A 20,927-nucleotide genomic window follows, 5' to 3' on the forward strand; every position below is an offset into this window, starting at 1 on the left:
CTTATCTGCTAGATTTCAAAGATAAACCAATGCAATGTGTTCATGAGTGTGGAGTTTAAACAAAAGGAAGAAGTCATAAATGACTTTCAGGAGTGTGGCTTGAGAAGTCACAAAATTGGGAATTTGCTGGGGTGAGGCAGAACCGCTATTTGGGATTTGAGTTAGTAATAAATCCAATATTTGGTTTTCAACAAGGACAGTTTAGCAAATGTTTAGCAGAAAGTTTGATACGGGAAATTGGAGTTTAGGGCACAAATCTAGACTGAAGCTAGGAACTGTGGGTGGGGTCACTGGCAAATAGTACTGAAGCTATGGGCCAGAATGCAAGAGCCCAGAATGGAAGGAGAGAAAAGGGTTAAGACTGATTCTTGGGTGTCCTATGTCAAAAAAAAAAACTGAGAGGAAAGTGCATGAGAGTGGGAATGGAGAACAGGCGTGTGGAGTGCCAGCAGTCAAATAAGAAAAAGGTTTTAGGGCTGAAGAGATAATAAAGGGGTTAAGGCACTTGCCTCCATGCATCCAACCTCTGTTCAATTTCTGACATTGTCAGAAGTGACACCTGAGCACAGAACCAGGAGTAGAGTAGAGCCTGAGTATTGTCAGGTGTGACCCCAACCCTCCTCCCACAGAAATTTAAGAGGGGCTAGAGAGATAAGTCCAGGAGATAAGGCACTTTCCTTTCACGCAGTTATGTCCCTGAAATCCTGGTTTGAATCCTTGACCACATATGGTCCTTTGAGCAATGCAGGGGTCAGTCCTGAGCACTGAGCTATAAGTAGCTCCTAAGCACTACCAGATATCTCCCCAAAACTCCCCACCCCAGTAAATAAATAAAATAAAAATAGAGTGTTTCCTTTAGTAGTTCTTTACTTTTTTTTTTTTGCTCTTTGGGTCACACTCGGCAATGCACAGGGTTACTCCTGGCTCATGCACTCAGGAATTACTCCTAGCAGTTTTAAATACTGATTATTATCTAAGCTGACAATGATCAATTAAGTTAAAAATTGAGATCTGAAAAAACAAACAAACAAACAAACAACGGTTGGTCAGTGGTGTGGGAGATAGGGGGTAGTTAAGATAGAGGAGGGTCCATTATGACAGTACTAATTGGAAATGATCACTCTGGACAGGAGCTGAGGTTAAAAGCAGGGAAAGGCACATAGATGATAACCTTTCAGCATCTGTAATGCAAACCATAATGCCTTAAACCAGAGAGGGAAAGAGAAAGAGAGAGAGAAGAGAGGTGCCTGCCATAGAGGCAGGCTGGGGTGGGGACTGGCTTGAAAGGATGGTAGGGAAACTGGGGACACTGGTGCTGGGAAATTACACTGGTGGGGGTATGGGTGTTGGAACATAGTATGACTGAACCACAATCATGAACAATTTTGTAATGCTCTATATCACGGTCATTCAATACATTAAAAAAAACCTGAGCTTACCATAACAATGAGACATAGAAATGAGGGCACAAGGTTCTGTTGACGTGGAGGAGCTAAGGAGCACCTCAGGGTAATGGTGGAGGAAAATGGGCACTCTAGTGGGGGTGTGATGTTAAAATGTTGAATTAATGAAATTCGATCACTGGCATTACTCTAAATCTGAAAATCACTGTCCTCCTGTTGTTCATTGATTTGCTCGAGCGGGCCCAGTAGCATCTTCATTGGAGACTTTGTTGTTACTATGTTTGGCATATCGAATACATCACGGGTAGCTTGCCAGGCTCTGCCGTGCGGGTGAGATACTCTCGGTAGCTTGCCGGGCTCTCCGAGAGGGGTGGAGGAATCGAACTCGGGTCGGCCATGTTGGCTGCGTGCAAGGCAAATGCCCTACCCGCTGTGCTATCGCTCCAAATCTAAAAATCATGGTGATTAAAATAAAAAACATACAGGGGAATTTTATTTTATATTTGTTTAAGAGACTAAGATAGTTCATAAATAATGTTATGGAGTATAAAATATAATAAAATAAAAATAATAAAATTTGAGACCTGACTATTGAATTCAGCAATGTGGAGGTCACTGGGGACCTTGACAAGACTTCTTTTTCTGTAGTGATGGAGATGGAAATATGATTGGAGTAGATTTGAGGAAAGAGAGGAACACTTAGAGGAAGTGAATGAAACAACTCCCTCAAGTATTTCTAATATAAAGAAGAGAGAAGAGAAGAGGTCCAGATGAAGGTATTTTTTGTTAAATATGAGAGATTTGTAGCCTCCTATGTTAATTGAAACCATCATATTACGGCTAAGATGGATATGATCCCTGGTGAGTATCACAGATGTGCATAAGCACCACCGCTGAAGTGATGCTTATGTACATCTAGAGATTACCACATGCAAGATTGTGCCCAAGCGCCGGTTATGGAAGTACCATGAGCCAGGGAAGGGGAGAAGGCAAGGAGATAAAGAAAAATGAAGCCTTCCTAACAGAGAGCAAGAGAGAGAAGCGGGTACTGGGGATATTGGAGGGAGGAGGAGGTGACAAGTGGGAGAACTGGGGGTGGAATGAGGTAGAACAAGTTGGAGACTGTGGGCCCCAGCTTTGAATTTCAAATGAGATTGTCACTAGAATTCATGTTTCCCCCAACTTTAGCTGCTCAGGCTCCCTAGCGTCCACAGGAGAGGTGGATTTAAGCAAATTGAGAAGAGGGGAGTAGGTAGCTGCGGGCAAATATTGATGAGAAGGTCGAAACCTGGTTCTGTGATCCAGTGCAGTGGGGCCTGAGGATTGTTGGTGACAAAGAGAAATTGGAAGTGGGGGCTGGAAGGTGGGACTCTGATTATGGTGGTGCTGGGAGTAATAAGTAGGGCCTAATGAGGGAATGCATGACTGAAGGAGGCGTCAGGACAAGATCATTAGAAGAACTAAGAGCTAAGAAGTCAGGGGGAGTGGGAGAATGTCTAAAAAGCTATTGAAATCGCTGGTGTTATGATAGGGACAGTGATGGAGATAGTCAGCAGTGCTAAAACAGTGGGTTACAGTGAGTTACAGGGCTCGAGGATGACTGCAGTCCAGAGGAATAGGTCTTAAGGACAAGAAGAAAGAACAGGAATCAGGAACAGGGATCAGTGAGGGTCAAGGATCACCTCTGGGCCCTGAGGTAGGAGGATTGCAGATAAGAAAACAGGGGCCACTAGAGGGCAATGTGTTTAGGACAGAGTTAGGTCTGAGCTCCACCCTCTCCACCCTCCCCTCCATGCACACAGATTTGAATCAAATCATCCACAAAGCTTTGACAAGAATACTGATTCTTTGAAAAGAATACTGATGTCAAGCCCCACCCAGACCTTCTTTTTCTCCTTTTAAATTTAATTTTATTATTATTGAGGTAACAAGGGCTGGAGCGATAGCACAGCGGTAGGGCGTTTGCCTTGCACGCAGCCAACATGGCCAACCCAAGTTCGATTCCTCCGCCTCTCTCTCGGAGAGCCCGGCAAGCTACCGAGAGTATCTCGCCCGCACGGCAGAGCCTGGCAAGCTCCCCGTGACTATTCGATATGCCAAACACAGTAACAACAAAGTCTCCAATGGAGACGTTACTGGGCCTGCTGGAGCAAATTGATGAACAACGGGAGGATAGTGACAGTGAGGTAACAAAGTTTATACCTGTGTGATACTCATGCTTCTGGAGTGAAAACTGGCCCTCTCCCACCACCAAAGTGCCAAAGACCCTTCACCCACTCTGTATGCCCATTCTAGCCCACCAAATTCCTCCCCACCCTCTGCTTACTTACCTCAGTTCTGTCATCAGAGTCTCAGGGTTTGTCTTTATTGGCCATTGGCCATTCCCTTGTCTTGTTTCTTTATAACCTAAATATAAATATGGAGGGCTGGAGTGATAGCACAGCGGTAGGGCGTTCGCCTTACACGCGGCCAACATGGCCGACCCGAGTTCGATTCCTCCGCCCCTCTCAGAGAGCCCGGCAAGCTACCGAGAGTATTCGATATGCCAGACACAGTAACAACAAAGTCTCCAATGGAGACGTTACTGGGCCCGCTTGAGCAAATCGACGATCAACGGGAGGGCCTTTACCTTTTACCTTTATTTATTGATTTAAAGGAAAATAGAAAATTATTCTTTTTGAAAAGTAAAAGTTATTAAAATAATGTTGAAAATTATTCTTTTTTAAAAGTAAAAATTTTAAATATAAGTATTAAAAATAAAATGATTCAAATAACATTTAATAATAAAAATATCAAAATAGACATAATAATGTTTATGCTCTGGGACAGTATATTTATTTACTGACCTTATACTATTTTATTTTGCTTTATACCTCTAGGGTGTTAATTTATTTAAAAAATTAAGTAATGCGGGGCTGGAGCGATAGCACAGCAGGTAGGGCATTTGCCTTCCACGCGGACGACCCGGGTTCAATTCCCAGCATCCCATAAGGTTCCTGAGTACCAGCAGGAGTAATTCCTAAGTGCATGAGCCAGGAGTAACCCCTGTGCAATGCTGGGTATGACCCAAAAAGAAAAAAACATAAGTAATGCATGTCCATAGTAGAAACATTGAACTAGGACAAAAAATAAAATGATAAAATGATAAATAAGAATCTATCTCTTAGGGGCTTGAGTGAGAGTACAGTGAGGGGGGCTTTTGCGTTGCTCGTGGTGGACTCAGGTTGATCACTGACTCTCCCTATGGTCCCCGGAGTCCGGCCAGGAGTGATCCCTGAGTACCACTGGGTGTGGGCCCCAAGCTCTCCTCCAATGTTGGGCTTTACAGAAGCCCAAAGCGCCTCACTGGCAGGACCCTTGCCAGCCACTCAGGTCCAGGCACAAAAACTCCCACTTTTTGAAAGAATTCACAGTATCCGCACCCTGTGAGTCGGGTTCAGCCCTTGCCTGTCAATCTTTTTCTGTTCTGCATTGTCATTTCCATAAAAACAGTTCTCAGAACTACAACAGGAATCATTTCCTCATTCCACCAGTGCTATGAGGCAATGCCCTGATGAGCATTTCTCTCTATTGAGCCTCACCAGGCAGTGCTGTGGACCTTGGGGCGCCCAGGAGCTAACCCCCACCCCCCACCACCCCCCATACTCCTATGCAAGACCAGTGCTTCAACCTTGCACTCTCTCTCCAGATAGTAAAACGAACATTTTAAAAATGTCACTGTGCCATGCGACCAATTTTGCCCGGATGTGCATGCAAGCATGGCATGCTGGTCCCTTTCTCCTTGGCCTGCATCACAGCTCCGCACTCCCCGGGTCACGGGTGCCGGCGGTTCTCTGTCTCCTTCACCATTCACTTTTGCTCCTCCTCTGCAGCCCAAAGATGATTTCCTGTCCCATTTAATGAGTAAAAATGAATAGCATGAAGCTGCCCTTTCCTTTCTTCTAAAAGCAGAAGTGCTTTTTTTCAGTGTTTTATTTCATTTATTTAATTATTATTTTTTTTAATTAATTGAGATTCTGTGGTTTCCAATTCTGTTAATAACTGTTTCTGGTGCACATAATTTCAACACCACATCCATCACCAGTGACTCCAAGTCCCTCTCCCGAGGACCCCAACAGCCCTCCCTTTCAAGCCCCAGCCCCAACTCTTGTTGTGTGGATCTGTTTTCCCATTTGTTGCCTTTGGACCTTTGTTGCTTGCTTGCTGTTCATCTTTAGGCAGAAATGATCTCTCCAGCCTCCAGTTTCACCACGACTCAAAGAGCAGACTTAAAACCTGCTTTGTTTCATTTTTGTGAAGATGAACAAATGACAGGTAGTGGTATTCATCATAAAATAAAATTTAAAGTTACACCATACAGTTCCTTATAGAGCCTTAATTAAGTGGAACTTTCTTGATATTTCAGATATCTTGACTACCTGAAAATTTTGATTCACCAGGCCCCTTCTTTTTCTAAGGTGCTGCTATCATTCTAAAATCGTTATTTCATTACAAAAGTAATTTTTCCATCTAGGCTCGCAGGATCTCAGGGTTATTTATCATACTTGAATGATAAATAACTTCAGGGGCCTGAGTGAGGGTGGACAGCAGGAGTGATGATACAGTGGGTAAAGTGCTCGCCTTGCATGTGGCCAACCTGGGTTGTATCCTCTGCACTCCATGTGGTCCACAGACACACCTCCCCTCAGAAGTGATCCCTGAGCAATCAAGAGTAAGCCTGAGCACTATCAGTTATGGCCCCCAAACAAATAAAACTAAAACAACAACAAAACGTAAAAGAAAAAAAAAGTATTGGTCAGAATGTGAGGAAATGGTACAATTTCCTAGAAGTGTAACTAATTATGTATCAGTCAGCAAAGTTGCAAAATAACTTTTAAAAAAATTTTGGACCTAAATTTATTTTGAAGTATCTGTCACTGTCAACCGTTGTTCATCGATTTACTTGAGCCGGCACAAGTAACGTCTCTATTCCTCCTAGCCCTGAGATTTTAGCAGCCTCTCCTTACTTTTCTTTCCCAAAGATTGGAGGCTCTTTCAGGGTCAGAGGAATGAGACCTGTTATAGTTATTGGTTCTGGCATATCGAATACGCCACAGGGACCTTGCCAGGCTCTGCCTGTGCGGGAGGGATACTCTAGGTAGCTTGTGGACTCTCTGAGAGACATATATATATATTTTTTGAGGTATCTTAGTCAACTAAAATAATGTTGCTACAAAATTGCTTAATAATGGTTAATGCAATTGTTTTCTAAGTGTTAAATTTGATGGAAACAGAAAGGGCAAAGACCCCAACTTTTTTAATATTTAGGCTGAAAACTCTTAAGTATGAGTGTAATTTAAACAATTTTCTCACGCTGAAATTCTCATAAGCTCTTGACTCCCGTGAATTAAGAAACTGACCATTGTTTTAGTCTGTTTCCAGAAACCCCTGCTGAGCTTTGTACAAAACCTCAGAAAGGGAAATGCAGATGTAAGAGTAGTTCTGGTGAGTTCCAATAGATGTCAGTAGACTGTCTCTGCTGTGGTTTCACTTGAATTTAAGTGGAGAGCCTGCAATCTGTCACACACTCACTTCGTCAAGCACTTAGAAGTTATTTCTTCTGAGAAAGAAATCTTGGTAAGTGAAAAGGAGTTTGTGGCTTTCTTAAATTTTTATATCATTACTTAAAAAATCAAGAAAATGCTAATGATTTTATAGGAAATAGGTATGACGTTTCTTAGGAAGTTTTGCAATGTGCTTTCGTATCTTAAAAAAAACATAACACCCAAAAGGGGATGGGGGAGGGGGAGAGAGAGAGAGAGAGAGAGAGAGAGAGAGAGAGAGAGAGAGAGAGAGGGGAGAGAGAGAGAGAGAGAGAGGAGAGAGAGAGAGAGAGAGAGAGAGAGAGAGACCACAGAGGCAGGTCGGGGGGAATGGGGGGGGGGGAGATACTGGGAACATTGATGGTGGAAAATGTGCACTGGTGGAGCGATGGGTACTCAATCATTTTATGACTGAAATGTAATCACGAAAGTTTGTAAGTCAGTAACTGCACATTATGGTGAGTCACTAAAAAAATTAAAAAATTTAAAAAAGAAATTGATTAAAAAAACAATGGAAAGGTTCTTTTAACTACAAAAGATAGCAAGGATTCTGTCTTTATGACTGTTTATAAAAGATAACTAACACTTGTTAACATAATTAAGAAAACAAAGCCAAACTAAGTATGTTCTCTTTTCTGCTTTCATGGACTATATTTCCTCGTTTGTCTTTTGCTTCTTGTTTTTCACATCATTCACAATTTCACCGACTAGCGACTATCCTGGTGTTCGATTTTTCCTCTTCCCCTGGTGCTATAATTGTTTGTGTCTGTCACTAATTTATGAGCATTGTGAAAGCAGGGATTATATCAGTGCAATTTGTTTTTACGTCTCTGAGCAGCCAGCAGTGCTGGCACCCAGCCTATTCCGAATCAACATCGAAGAACGGAGGAAATGGCAGCCCCCAATTTGCATTTCTCTAGTTCTCTCACCTAACCTTTGACAAAGAAAACATTCCTTTCGCATATTTTTGGACAAAATTGTGGAATCGATTTACTTCCTTTAATGGTTTTGTGGTCTTCTATTTCTTGTCATTTAACTTTCATTATTCTCTCCATTGGTGCATTGGGTGGTTTTTGGTTTTGTTTTTTTTAATTTTTTTTTTTTTCTTTTGCTTTTTGGTTCATACCCGATGATGATTCATTCACAGGGGTTACTCCTGGCTCATGCACTCAGGAATTTCTCCCGGTGGTGCTCAGGGGACCATATAGGATGCTGGAAATTGAATCCTGGTCTGCAAGGCAAACGCCCCACCCACTGGGCTATCACTCCAGCCCCATGGTTTTGTTTTTTGGTGTTTTGGGGGGGGGGGGGGTTGTTTTTTTTTTTAGGTGGGGCATCTTCTGTTGTTCTTTCTCCCCCTCTTTTTATTTACTAAATTAAGAAACAACTTGAGAGAAAGAGAGCATGGAAGAAGGAAGGAAGGAAGGAAGGAAGGAAGGAAGGAAGGAAGGAAGGAAGGAAGGAAGGAAGGGAGGGAGGGAGGGAGGGAGGGAGGGAGGGAGGGAGGGAGGGAGGGAGGGAGGGAGGAAGGAGACAAAAAAAGCCTGTGAGTTTTACTGAATCTTCTGTCTGCTTTCATTTCTCTTTTTTGACCTTCTTAAACACAAAAGCTCCTGGCCTCTTTGTTAAGTGTATACACTAGGAACAGCTAAAGGTATAAATATTTTGGGGGAGCATTTGTGTTTGGGGTGAAGGACAGTCTGATTAACCTTCCCACCTGGTGGCTAAATCTCAGTCCCCTTGAAAACAGACCCCACAGCAGATACCCAAGTTCTCATCTCCAAATGTCAATGATTCAATGTGGAAGAAATCTTAAAAGATTTATTAATATACCTACAAAATATATTGTTAATTAGTCACATTCATAACAATACAAAAGACTTCCTTAAATATAAACTCATGTTACATTAGCTACATTTTTTAAGACAACACTTTCAGTTTCTAATAGGTATTCAACATGAGAGACTTTGGAAATATTTTAGAAATATAAGAAAGAAAATTTATCTATGATCCAGCAATCTACAGATAAGCTCTTAGAATTTGATAAAAATCTTTCCATTTTCTCCCCCTTAGTATTTGAGTACACGTCAGGTTTTAACCATATGGTACATTATTAGAGTCCTACTACCTATGTACGCACGGCAGAGGCTGACAAGCTCCCCGTGGTGTATTCATTATGCCAAAAACAGTCACAACAAGTCTCACAATGGGGACATTACTGGTGCCCGCTCCAGTGAATCCATGAACAACGGGAGGACAGTGCTATAGTGCTACTACCTATATAATTTTGTATTCTTTCTCCACTTAACATTTTATTGTTGACATTTCCCCCTCAAAATTCAGTATTCGTGGCAACCTGTTATTTCATGTTACAGATATACAAAATTGGTTAAACCACGTTTTACACTAGACATTAGAACTTTAAAAAATAAATATTCTAATTTACCTGTCATATTGCCATGGATCCATGAAAAGTCAAAATTTACAATTATGTTCCTTAACATTCTGCACATTGCCCTCAGAATAGCCCGTTTCTGTGCAAAGATGGTTCCATATGTGTGGTGTGGTTTTCCCTCACTGCATTACGGGATCCTAAGCTTCCGTTTAATGAATATTCCCCAAAGAAAATGTAGAAACTGAGCCATCATCGCTTTCCCAATGACTACACTATAATTACTTGAAGGAAAAAAATTCAGCCAAAACAATGCCAATTCTGAACTGAGAGAACATGGTAAAAAAATAATTATTTAAGAGCCGGAGACAGTATGACAGTTAGAATACATGTAATACATGTCTAGTTTGGGCCAACCCGGTTCATTCCCTGGTACCAGATGGTCCCCCAAGCACTGCAGGGTACAGCCCTGGAGATTTCTGAGATTGCTGGGGTGGCTGGTGTAATCTCTGCACTGCAGAACCTGAGCAGTACCAGATTCCCAGGCCTCCTGTAATAATAGGGAGATAACATCTCTTGAAAACAATATTAGTTAGCAGTAATACTTGAAGACAGTATTAAAGGACAAATAGGAATTTTGAAGAAAATTTTATTTTATATTAATTTTAATTTAGATTAATTTAATTTTAATTGTAAAAGTAAACTAAAGATTAAAAATAGAGAGTTTAAAGGGAACAAGACACCTATGAGGTTGATAACCCCCAAATTTCCAAACCTATGATTCCAACTCAATATACTAATAGTATATGATTTGGAACCATATGAGGGGGTAGGAGAAATCACAAGTTCACTATTAAATAAGCAAATTAAATTATGTATTTGGTTAATGTGAAAAACTAAATCTACCAATGGCATGGAGGATCTTTTAATTTGCTTTCCGTGATTTCTCAGTGAAAAGCAATGTAAATAGAAGACCCAAGAGTACAGTTCTTCACATACAATGACAATTAAAGCAACAAGTACTTAGATATCTAAAACATCAGTTTTGGATATGAAATCTGCCATTTTCCTCCTTGATTCACCACTAATATCTAAAATGTTAATTTTATGAATTCCATGCTTGTGAATCTAGCCTGGTCCTTTAGCTAAATAATGCTCATTGTTGCATCCAGAACTATTGGAAACATTATTCCACTAGAATCTGATTACTTGTTGGGCTTAAATTCCTGTGAGTGTAATGGCAGAACAGTTTATAAATTGTAATTAATTGTAAAATTCTGTACTGTAAATAAATACAGAATTTTTCTACTTTTACTTATTTATCATTGCTTAGTGACTTTAACAAAATTTACCCCTCAAGCCCAGGGCCCACAATCTGAGTTACTGTTGCAGCCCTTTGGGCTGTCCACCCTCATCTGATCTAGCCAGGCACTGGAACATTGTGACTTTGTTTATAATTTTGCATCATCTCATGAGCACTCTCACAGTCACATTTTTATGTGTAGCTCTCGCAATTTTTTATGATATATAAAGCACAATTTTAGGACATAAATAAATATTACCAAATTGCTTTTTAGAAATTATTAATATTAATTTTTATATTCCTTCCTTCCTCTACTTCCTTCCCCCAACCCGTCCCTCTCTTTCACTCCTTGGACTATAATACTCTGTTGAAGAGGTGAGGGTATCTCTTGCTAAATCCTTACATGATTGAGTTCATTACAAAGTAGGTGGGAAAATTTTGAATAGTAGAATGAAACCTCAGTGTCTGACCCACTCATCTGTACTGAAGTAACACTGGAGCTGAAGTAACACTGCTTAACTACCTGGCTGTGATTCACAGTGTTTGAGACAGACTAAACAGGAAAGGATCAGAATGTCTTTATACTTTTGTCAGTCTAATTTCTTAAGACAGTGCTGGGATATTCCAGACTGCTTAATTCAGCTCCAATTAGTTTTTCATAAATGGAGATGCTTTTGATCCTGACCAAGAAATATGCATCCTTCTTCGTTTTGGTGACTATGTGGGTTTTTTAACGTTTATGGCTATATTTTTAAGGCTGCTTTGCTAGACAGCTTGGAGAGGTTGTATAAGGAATGCCATGAAGGGCTTCTTGTGTGTAGCTTTCCAACTCGGTGGAATTGGTGGTTTATTTTTTTTCAATTTTAGGTCACACCCAGTGACGTTCAGGGATTTCTCCTGGCTCTGCACTCAGGAATCATGCCTGGCAGTGCTCAGGGGATCAGTGTTGGGGATTCAACCTGGATTGGCCACATGCAAGGCAAGCACCTTGTCTGCTGTAATATCTCTCTGGCCTCTCCATGGAGTTTATAATCTTCCAGAGAATACTTAATCAAAATCCTACTTAGCACTTGACTATTTTACAATTTCCAAGATAGCCTCTGATTATGAACAAACTTTTGTTAGCAAAACTGAACAGAAGTGAGGAGTGAAAATATGCTCTCAATTATTCCTGTGACACAGACCCTGTGTAAATTGTGCAGTTGCTTGCTCTTGTCCCCTGAGAGTGTTAAGCCCGGGATTCTGGGTTCCCAAGTGGCAAGACGGACAGAGACACAGACGCGATAAGGCAAACGCAGTAGGAGTTTTATTCCAGTATACTGGGGTCAACTATTTCACCCACAGAGTGGTCTCTTGATAGCGACCCCAACTTCAGACAGCAAGCAGTTTATATAGGGTTTGATTATCTAAGCAGTGCATGCCTTATTGTTTCAGAAAAGAATCTTATTAAGTTACCAAACAAAAGTGTTTTGGCAAATGTATAGGGTAACAGGGGTTAGGCAACAATTAAAGAATAATTTCCGGGGGCTGGTGAGATAGCACAGCAGGTAGGGCATTTACCTTGCACACGGCTGACCCGGGTTCGATTCCCAGCATCCCATATGGACCCCTGAGCACCGCCAGGAGTAACTCCTGAGTACAAAGCCAGGAGTAACCCCTGTGCATTGCTGGGTGTGACCCCAAAAGCAAAAAAAACAAAAACAAACAAACAAAAAATTTTCAGTATCAGTACCATTTTTTTTTTTTTTTTGCTTTTTGGATCTCACCCAGCGATGCTCAGGGGTTACTCCTGGCTCATGCGGTTACTCCTGGCTCATGCACTCAGGAATTGCTCCTGGCGGTGCTCAGCGGACCATATGGGGTGCTGGAAATTGAACTGTGTTAGCCATGTTGGCTTGTGTGCAAGGCAAACGCCCTACCTGCTGTGCTATATCGCTCCAGCCCCATATCAGTACTAATTTTATGATTACATAGACTTCTTGTTCTTTTAGGGTTAACAAAAAAGCAATTTCTGGGCATTGTGAAAATTGATTCATTGAGCCCACTTGCTGAGCCTAGGAACTTTCCTAGGTGGGTTCAGTTTGGCTAGTTACGCATTATTTTATTGCTGGCAAACTGAATCTGTTTCAGTTCCAGGAATTGAACCTGAGGCCTACCTGATTTTTCTCATTTCTGCCTCCAGTCATGGTGTCAGTTTTGCCCTACAGGAGCTCCCTGATGCTTTTCCAGTGAATCATCTCCTGAACTGAGTGAAAGAGCTGCACCATTGTGAACTTTGTCCTGCATACAAGTAAGGAATCTCTGGCACCAGGTTTCCCCCCAAAGACAGGTGACCCATTTCTGTTCCCCTTGCATCATTGCTGTCATCAGCCGAATCTCTTATGTTGAGACCTTCTGCGTCCTAAGAAAACTGTTTGATTTTTTTTTCCCAGCGGTTTCATCTGCCTTACTTTCTGATATCTTCCACGTGGATTTACCATTTCTCTGTCCTCTTCTACCGTGTCAGTGTGTCAACTGTCAAAACTGGGGTGTGACAGATTCTCAAGCACTGTGGCTTGTGTCCATGTCACCTGAATGAATGCTTGCAGCTTCTGGGCTAAAGCGAGTGGGAAAAAAACAAAGTGTATGTATGGAAATTGTGTAAAAAGAAAGAAAGAAATTCTGCAGCTAAAAAAATTGTTGGCACTAATAATAATATAATAATAATAATAATAATAATAGTGTGAGGGCAAAACTAAAGCCATGACAAGTTGCACCTAACATTCAGTCTCAACTAGGCCTCAGTTTCTGTTTCCCCAAAGAAGGACTCGCCGTTGCTGATAAACTCCAAGTTGAATAAAAATTTTCCAAGATAAGGAATAGGGCAATTGAGTCCGGCCGGTTATAAAGGGTCACTGCACCTTCCTTAGAAACTGTTACTAACCATTGCCTAATTGTGACCACCATTGTAATAGGGCCAATGCTAAAAATAGACCAGTATATAGACTGTTCATAACTCTGAACCCTATATAAACTGCTTGTGATTTGAAGTCGAGGTCCTTGTCAAGACTCCACTGCGTTGGATGAGACTTGGACCCTAGCTTGGGCTAGCGCTGGCTCGGGCTAGTAATAAAGTCCCTTTGCTTTTGCATTATCATGTGTGGATTTGGTCTCTCTGCAACTGAGAATCTGAAATTTGAGCACAACAAAGGTAGAGAGTCGGGAGAGAGAGAGATCGCCAAGGTACAGTGGTGCCTTGTGCCACTGTACCTTGTACGCAACTGACCTTAGTTGGATCCATGACACTGTATATGGTCCCCTGAGCCTAGTCAGGGGTCACTCCTGAGCACAGAGCCAGGTATAGCCCCTGTGCACTGCAGGGTGGGTCCCCAATTGTGAGTTTCAAGGAGCGTGTGCATGAGGGATGCATGCTTTCAGTGTCTGAGAACCATTCCCCTAGCTGGCCCATGGCAACAGAAGGACAAAGGATGGGAAGAATAAGAAAACAGAGAAACAGGGCCCCAGGCTCGTTGGTAGACAGTTTATTTCTCTCTCTTCTCCAATCTAAAAGTAAAGTAAAGTAAAGGCCCTCCCATTGATCATCAATTTGCTCTAGCGGGCCCAGTAACGTCTCCATTGGAGACTTTGTTGTTACTGTGTTTGGCAGATCGAATACGTCACAGGGAGCTTGCCAGGCTCTGCCGTGTGGGCGAGATACTCTCGATAGCTTGCCGGGCTCTCCGAGAGAGGCGGAGGAATCGAACTTGGGTTAGCCATGTTGGCTGCGTGCAAGGCAAAAGCCCTACCGCTGTGCTATTGCTCCCGCCCTCTTCTCCAATCTAGTTTGCTTTATCCCCTTACAGCAGAGTAATTTCTCCTCCTTTCTCCCTAGCGTAGTTCAATCTCTCCCCTTATAGCATAGTTACATAGAAATCATGAAGGGTGAGGGTACACATAGATGAGGTTGAACATTGTCAAACAAACAAATGTAAAGCCAATCCTTCATGGGAAATTCTAGGAGATTAAGTCAAGGACAAAATCTCATGTGGGGATTCAGCACTCTAGATTACTAGGAGGTCCGTTCAAGGGCGGGATTCCATCTAGGGTGTGTTGTTTTCACCCTTCCTCAGCTAGTAATCTACTTAAACAATCATAGTAAATTTACTTCTAATATTTCTAGTCATTTTGTATGAACACAGTAAGAGATATATTAAGCTTAAAGATTGGCTCTTCCTGGGGACATCTTGCTATATATCCCAGACTACAGTCCTCAGGCCAGGTTAGTCTTTCCTAATCCCAGCAGGTCCTTATTCAGCTACTTCTTTTTGGTCATGACAGAGTTTGTTCCATGACCTTGCTCTTAACTTATTATACTTCTTATGGCACTTAGTTTGTCCCTTTCCAATGCCAGGGTAGCTTACAGCTTACCCTTGGTCCATCCTTGTCCCTCGCTGAGACCCTCCTTTTAGGGGTATTAGGAAGAAAGGGCAACTGAGGCTTAAGTCAGGTAAATATAACAGATACCCAGGAGTAAATATTATTTTGGAGTCAATTAACTCTCATGTTACAAAGCATAGCATCAACTGTCTTCCTGTGTCTATACAAAATCATACAAATGACATAAACGAAATATAAAAGCAATATAGGATTATTAGTACCTGATGGAATTGGGTGTGCCTCAGGAGCACTGCTGTAGGAGTAACTCAATAAACCTAAGCTCCCTGTGGGAGGAGCAAGGACAAACCAATGTTATCCAACACCCAACCCCAATGAAATGGCAGAGTCTGTGTTATCCGAACTGCCTCTGACCACTGCGTAGGAACACTCTAACTTTTGCATGCAAGGAGAAGGTGTGGTTTAGGTGCTATCTTATTGTTGTGATTGAGATGCCACTGTGGGGATTAGGGACCTCTTCACTGTGGGAGTTGGTCAGGCCTCGCCAGTCTTGCCAACCTTTGATCCCATGTAGAAGCTCAGGAATCCTTTTCTGCAGTCTAGAGGCAGATGGTGTAGCCTCAAGAGTGTCTGAGTTTGTGGGGTGGGTTTTTTGATTGACACTTTGCACAATTCTAGTCCTCACCTTTAGTCCCATTCCCCTTTAGAGTCTAACACACATGTGGAGTCTGTGGATGTGTGACCCTACTTTGACCCTGCACCACTTCTCACTCCTTTAATAGGTCTAGATTGAGTCTGACTGCTCCAGTGACTCTATGAGTGGGAGTTTAATCTCTGCCAGTTCAGCTATTGCTGCTTTTCTCTCCTCACCAGGTCCAATTTATGGAAGTGAAGGAGAGTTTTCCTTAGGACACAAGCCCGACCTCATTTTGGTCCTCATCTGCCCTCATAAAAGAACACAGATGGTTGTATGTCTCAGTGCTTTAACAATCAAGCTATGGTGGATGAACCTTTGGACCACACCTGCATCTCTGGCCCCCTGTCTACCTCCCAGCCCTTGCTGTTCATCTTGTTTGTCCAAATGGGACAGAGGATCTGAAAGTCTAGCTCAAAGCTGGCTTGACTATTCACTGTCCACCAGTCAGTGTTTTTCTCAGGCTTATCTAGACAGCCCAACACATAAACCCTAAAAGACCCCTTAGCTCCATCTTAAGCAGAAAGACCTGGAGCCCTGGTCCAAAGCACCTCCAGAGTGATCTCTGATCCAGTAGTAGCCTCTGAACACCACTGGGTGTAGCAAAAACAAACTCTTAAATTCAGCAATAAGAAATTTCTCCTTTGTTTCAATTTTGGAGCCACACCCAACAGTGTTCAGGGTACACTCTCACTCTGTGCTCAGGGATCACTCAGAAGGATTACAGGCAGGGTTAGGGATCAAACCAGGGTCGGCTACCTAAAAGTAAGTAATGTAACCTCTGTACTATCTCTCTGGCCCTAGAAAACACAAGTTTTTAAATGGATAAGAGATTTGAACAGATATGAAATGACAAATAATTTGAATTTGTGGGACTGGTAATCAAACCCTAGTTGCCTACAAGCAAGGCAAGCACCTGGCCCACTGTACTATGTTTCTGGGCTCTACTGTTAGCAAAGAAATCTATTAAAGGACATCTTGGTGTTTCCACTTTTTAGATGTTAGAAATGAAATAGCTATAAACACTGACATGCAGGGTTTTTTGTAGTCATAAATTTTCAGTTCATTTGGGTAAATTTCAGGCTGTTCTATATAGTGAGACCACATCTAACAATGTAAGAAACTCAACTGTCTTCTGAAATGTCTGTGTCATTTTGAATTCCCATCAATGAGGAATGAGTCTTCACATCCTCAGTAATTTTTGATATTGTTTTAGGATATTGACCATTGTAAGGTATTCAGGGGCATTTTGTTTTTTTTTTTAAATTTGCATTTCCCTATTGACTGCCTAGACCAAGAAATAGAACATTACCAAGACTCTGGATGAAGGTATCCACTGGTCGGGCTCTGGGGAAAATAATTTTTTAAATTTTACCTTCTTGTGTGCCTACTTTAAGAAACCTATGTATAACAGTTGTGACATCATTTATATATAATATTGTAGAAGAACTGTTTGTTGTTGGGTGTGACCATTGAATTATCTGTTACATTAGTTTGATCAGCTAGAAAGTTTCTTAGACACCTAGAGAAAAAAAATTAAAGCAATGTGAAGGCAAACCTGATCTGGGCAGATTAGCCTTCTGCTCTTCTAGTGCCTGTTTGAGTTGCATATATCTCTGGTCTTTGCTTTCTGCATGATGGAGTCTAAAGATCATCTAGAAGTAAATGTGCAGAATTTTCTCAGATCCTTTATGAGCAGACCTGCAGTTGCCTGGTCTGCATGGAGTTTTCCAAAGCCTTTTCCTCACATACCTCCTCTCGTAGTCCTCTTCTTCCCTGGCTCTTTGGTGGGCCCACTGCTTACCCTATCTACTGTCACTTACCCAGTTGGTAGGAACTAGTTCTCTCAGAGCTTTCACCAAACATCAAGAGGGAGGCCTGCCCTGAGTGGAAGTTCTGAGTGGATTGCTCTGGGAGCTGACTGGTTAAGATATCCCCCCACACACACCCTCACCCCCACCAATTATTGGATGACTGGGTCTTAATGAACTGGGAGAAAATGGTACATTCAAGGAAAGAAACAGAAATGACTTGGGTAGAAAACAAAGCAATCATGGAGATGATGGTTAGTAAGTGGAGGCCTGAGAGCAAAAATCTGATCTTTAAACATCCTACTGTCTATTCTGTTCCTAGAATTTGAATTCTTCTCAAGATGCTCTGAAGAATAGCAAACACAGTGTGGGACATCCTCTTCAAAATCATGACAAAAGACAAAGGAATCATTCTCAGAAACTTTGTTTTTCTTGTGGCTTTCACATCTGAAGTTATAACCCTATCCTCCGATAAAAATGAATTTGCAATTGACATGTCAAAAGTAGGCCTTACTCATGTTCCAAAGGACTTGCCACTCAAAACTGAAGTCTTAGATATATCTCAAAACTATATAGCAGAGCTTAGCCTCTCTGAATTTAGATATCTTCCGAGGCTGAAAATTTTAAGACTTTCCCATAATAGACTGCGGTACCTTGATTTCAGTATTTTCAACTTAAACCGGAATTTGGAATATTTGGATTTGTCTAATAATCAGTTGAAGAGAATTACCTGCCATTCCATCACAAGTCTTAAGTACCTAGACCTCTCATTCAATGACTTTGATGTCTCACCTATCTGTAAGGAATTTGGCAACTTGACACAACTGATTTTCTTAGGATTAAGTGTTGCAAAGTTACAACTAGATCTGCTACCAATTGCACACTTGCATCTTGAGTGCATCCTTCTGGAGTTAGAACACTATTATGTAAAAGAAGATGCGAGAGAAAGTTTTCAAGTTTTGAATACAAAAGCACTTCACTTAGTTTTTCACCCAAATAGTTTATTTTCTGTTAAAGCAAACCTATCAGTCAATGCTTTAGAGTGCTTACAACTGACTAATATTAAACTGAATGATGTCAACTGTCAAGTTTTCATGGAATTTTTATCAGAATTTACTAGAGGTCCAAGTCTTCTGAATTTAACCTTCAACCAGATAGAAACAACTTGGAAGTGTTTGGTTCAGGTTTTTCAGTTCCTTTGGTCCAAACCTATAGAATACCTGAATATCTACAATTTAACGATAGTTGAAAGCATTGGTGAAGAACGTTTTATTTATCCTAGGACGACCTTGAAAGCACTGAATATAGAGCATATTACAAATAGAGTTTTCATTTTCTCCCAGAAAGCATTATACACAGTGTTTTCTGAGATGAACATTAAGATGCTCACCATATCAGATACACCTTTTATCCACATGCTTTGCCCCCAGACATTGAGCACATTCATGTTTTTGAACTTCACTCGTAATGTTTTCACAGACAGTGTTTTTCAAAACTGTTCCACATTAGTTAAATTGGAAACTCTTATCTTACAAAAGAATGGATTAAAAGGCCTTTTAAAAGTAGGCCTCATGACTAAGGATATGTCCTCTTTGAAAATACTGGACGTTAGTGGGAATTCTTTAGAATATGAGAGGCGGGAAGGAAATTGCACTTGGGCCTGGAGCATTGTGGTGTTAAATTTGTCTTCAAATCTGCTCACTGACTCTGTCTTCAGATGTTTACCTCTAAGGGTCAAGGTTCTTGATCTTCACAACAACAGAATAAGGAGCATTCCAAAAGCTGTCAATAGTCTGGAAGTTTTGGAAGAACTCAATGTTGCCTTCAATTCTTTAACCAACTTGCCCGGATGTGGCGCCTTTAGTGGTCTTTCTGTATTGACCATTGACTACAATGCCATTTCCAATCCATCCGCTGATTTCTTCCAGAACTGCCCAATGATCAGGTCACTAAAAGCCGGGAACAACCCATTCCAGTGTACATGTGAGCTGAGAGAGTTTATCCACAGTGTAGGTCAAGCCTCAAGGGCAGTGGTAGAGGACTGGCCTGCTTCCTACAAGTGTGACTATCCAGAAAGTTCCAAGGGAACCCCACTTCAGGACTTCCGTGTGTCTCAATTATCGTGCAACCCCTCTCTGCTGATGGCCACTGTGGTGGGTACTGTGCTGGTGTGGGCCATAGCCACGGCCATCCTCTGTGTGTATTTTGATGTGCCCTGGTATCTCAGGATGGTGTGCCAGTGGACCCAGACCCGACGCAGAGCCAGGAATCTACACGTACAGGAACTACGGAGAGCTCTCCAGTTCCATGCCTTCATTTCCTACAGTGGGCATGATTCTGCCTGGGTGAAGACAGAATTACTGCCCAACTTAGAAAAAGAAGACATCCGGGTTTGTCTTCATGAGAGAAACTTTGTCCCAGGCAAGAGCATTATGGGAAATATCATCAACTTCATAGAGAAGAGCTACAAGTCCATCTTTGTCTTGTCTCCCCACTTTGTCCAGAGCGAGTGGTGCCATTATGAGCTCTACTTTGCCCATCACAACCTGTTTCATGAAGGATCTGATAACTTAATCCTGATCTTGCTGGAGCCTATTCCACAGCATTCCATTCCTGGCAACTATTACAAGCTGAGGACTCTCATGGCACAGCGGACTTATTTGGAATGGCCCAAGGAAAAAGCCAAACAGGGACTATTCTGGGCGAACATTAAAGCTGCTTTCAATGTGCAGTTAATGTTAATGACTGAAAACAATGCGGAAGCATCTTTTTAAAAAGTAGGGAAATGCAGCTTAATTTGGAAGCTGTCTTTGACTTAGATTCCAGCAAGCACTGTGATTTTCCTTATTATCTCTATGAGACTTCCATATTTGCACACATTTGGGAAAGTTTTTCATGGCATTGCGGTTAACCCGAGAAGCTGGTTAAAGACCAAGGCAGACATTTGGAGATAGCTTAATTGCTTCTGGATTAACCTTCTATTCCAAATGAAAAAGGTTTTGCCAGAGAGAGAGAGAGAGTAAAGTGAGTAATGCAGCTGACCTGGATTTGATCCCCAGCACCCCATATAGTTCCTTGAACACTGCTAGGAGTGATTCCTGAGCACAAAGCCAGGAGTAGTACTGAGCATTGCCAGATGTCACTCCAAAAACAAATGAAAACAGTCTTGGGCCAGAGAGACAGTACAAAGATGCTTGCTTTGCATCCCACCTACATTGGCTTCATCCCAGCACATGGTCTCAGTAGTGCATGGTTCAAGCCCTCTCCTCAAAGAACTAGCAGCATATCAAATATTTAAAATATGACATGGACATGTATGAAATTTTTTTGTAATCAGGGCAGTCTCATTTGAGTAAAGACTCAGTCAC

At 41.7% G+C, this 20,927-nt stretch overlaps 1 protein-coding gene across 1 annotated transcript; it reads left to right on the forward strand.

The window, feature by feature from the left end:
- Window positions 1–6,975: 6,975 nt before the first annotated feature.
- Window positions 6,976–20,333, forward strand: TLR6 (toll like receptor 6). Its single transcript, XM_056125567.1, has 2 exons — window positions 6,976–7,019; window positions 17,882–20,333. The coding sequence occupies exon 2, from the start codon at window positions 17,949–17,951 to the stop codon at window positions 20,331–20,333; it is 2,385 nt and encodes a 794-aa protein (XP_055981542.1). The 5' UTR covers window positions 6,976–7,019; window positions 17,882–17,948.
- Window positions 20,334–20,927: the final 594 nt, after the last annotated feature.

The sequence above is a fragment of the Sorex fumeus genome, unplaced genomic scaffold (assembly GCF_029834395.1).
Source record: "Sorex fumeus unplaced genomic scaffold, SorFum_2.1 ptg000055l, whole genome shotgun sequence".
In the NCBI taxonomy this organism is placed as follows: domain Eukaryota; kingdom Metazoa; phylum Chordata; class Mammalia; order Eulipotyphla; family Soricidae; genus Sorex; species Sorex fumeus.

Coding starts and splice junctions, on each gene's coding strand:
- TLR6 (XM_056125567.1), top strand. CDS start 17,949: ATGACAAAAGACAAAGGAATCATTCTCAGAAACTTTGTTTTTCTTGTG.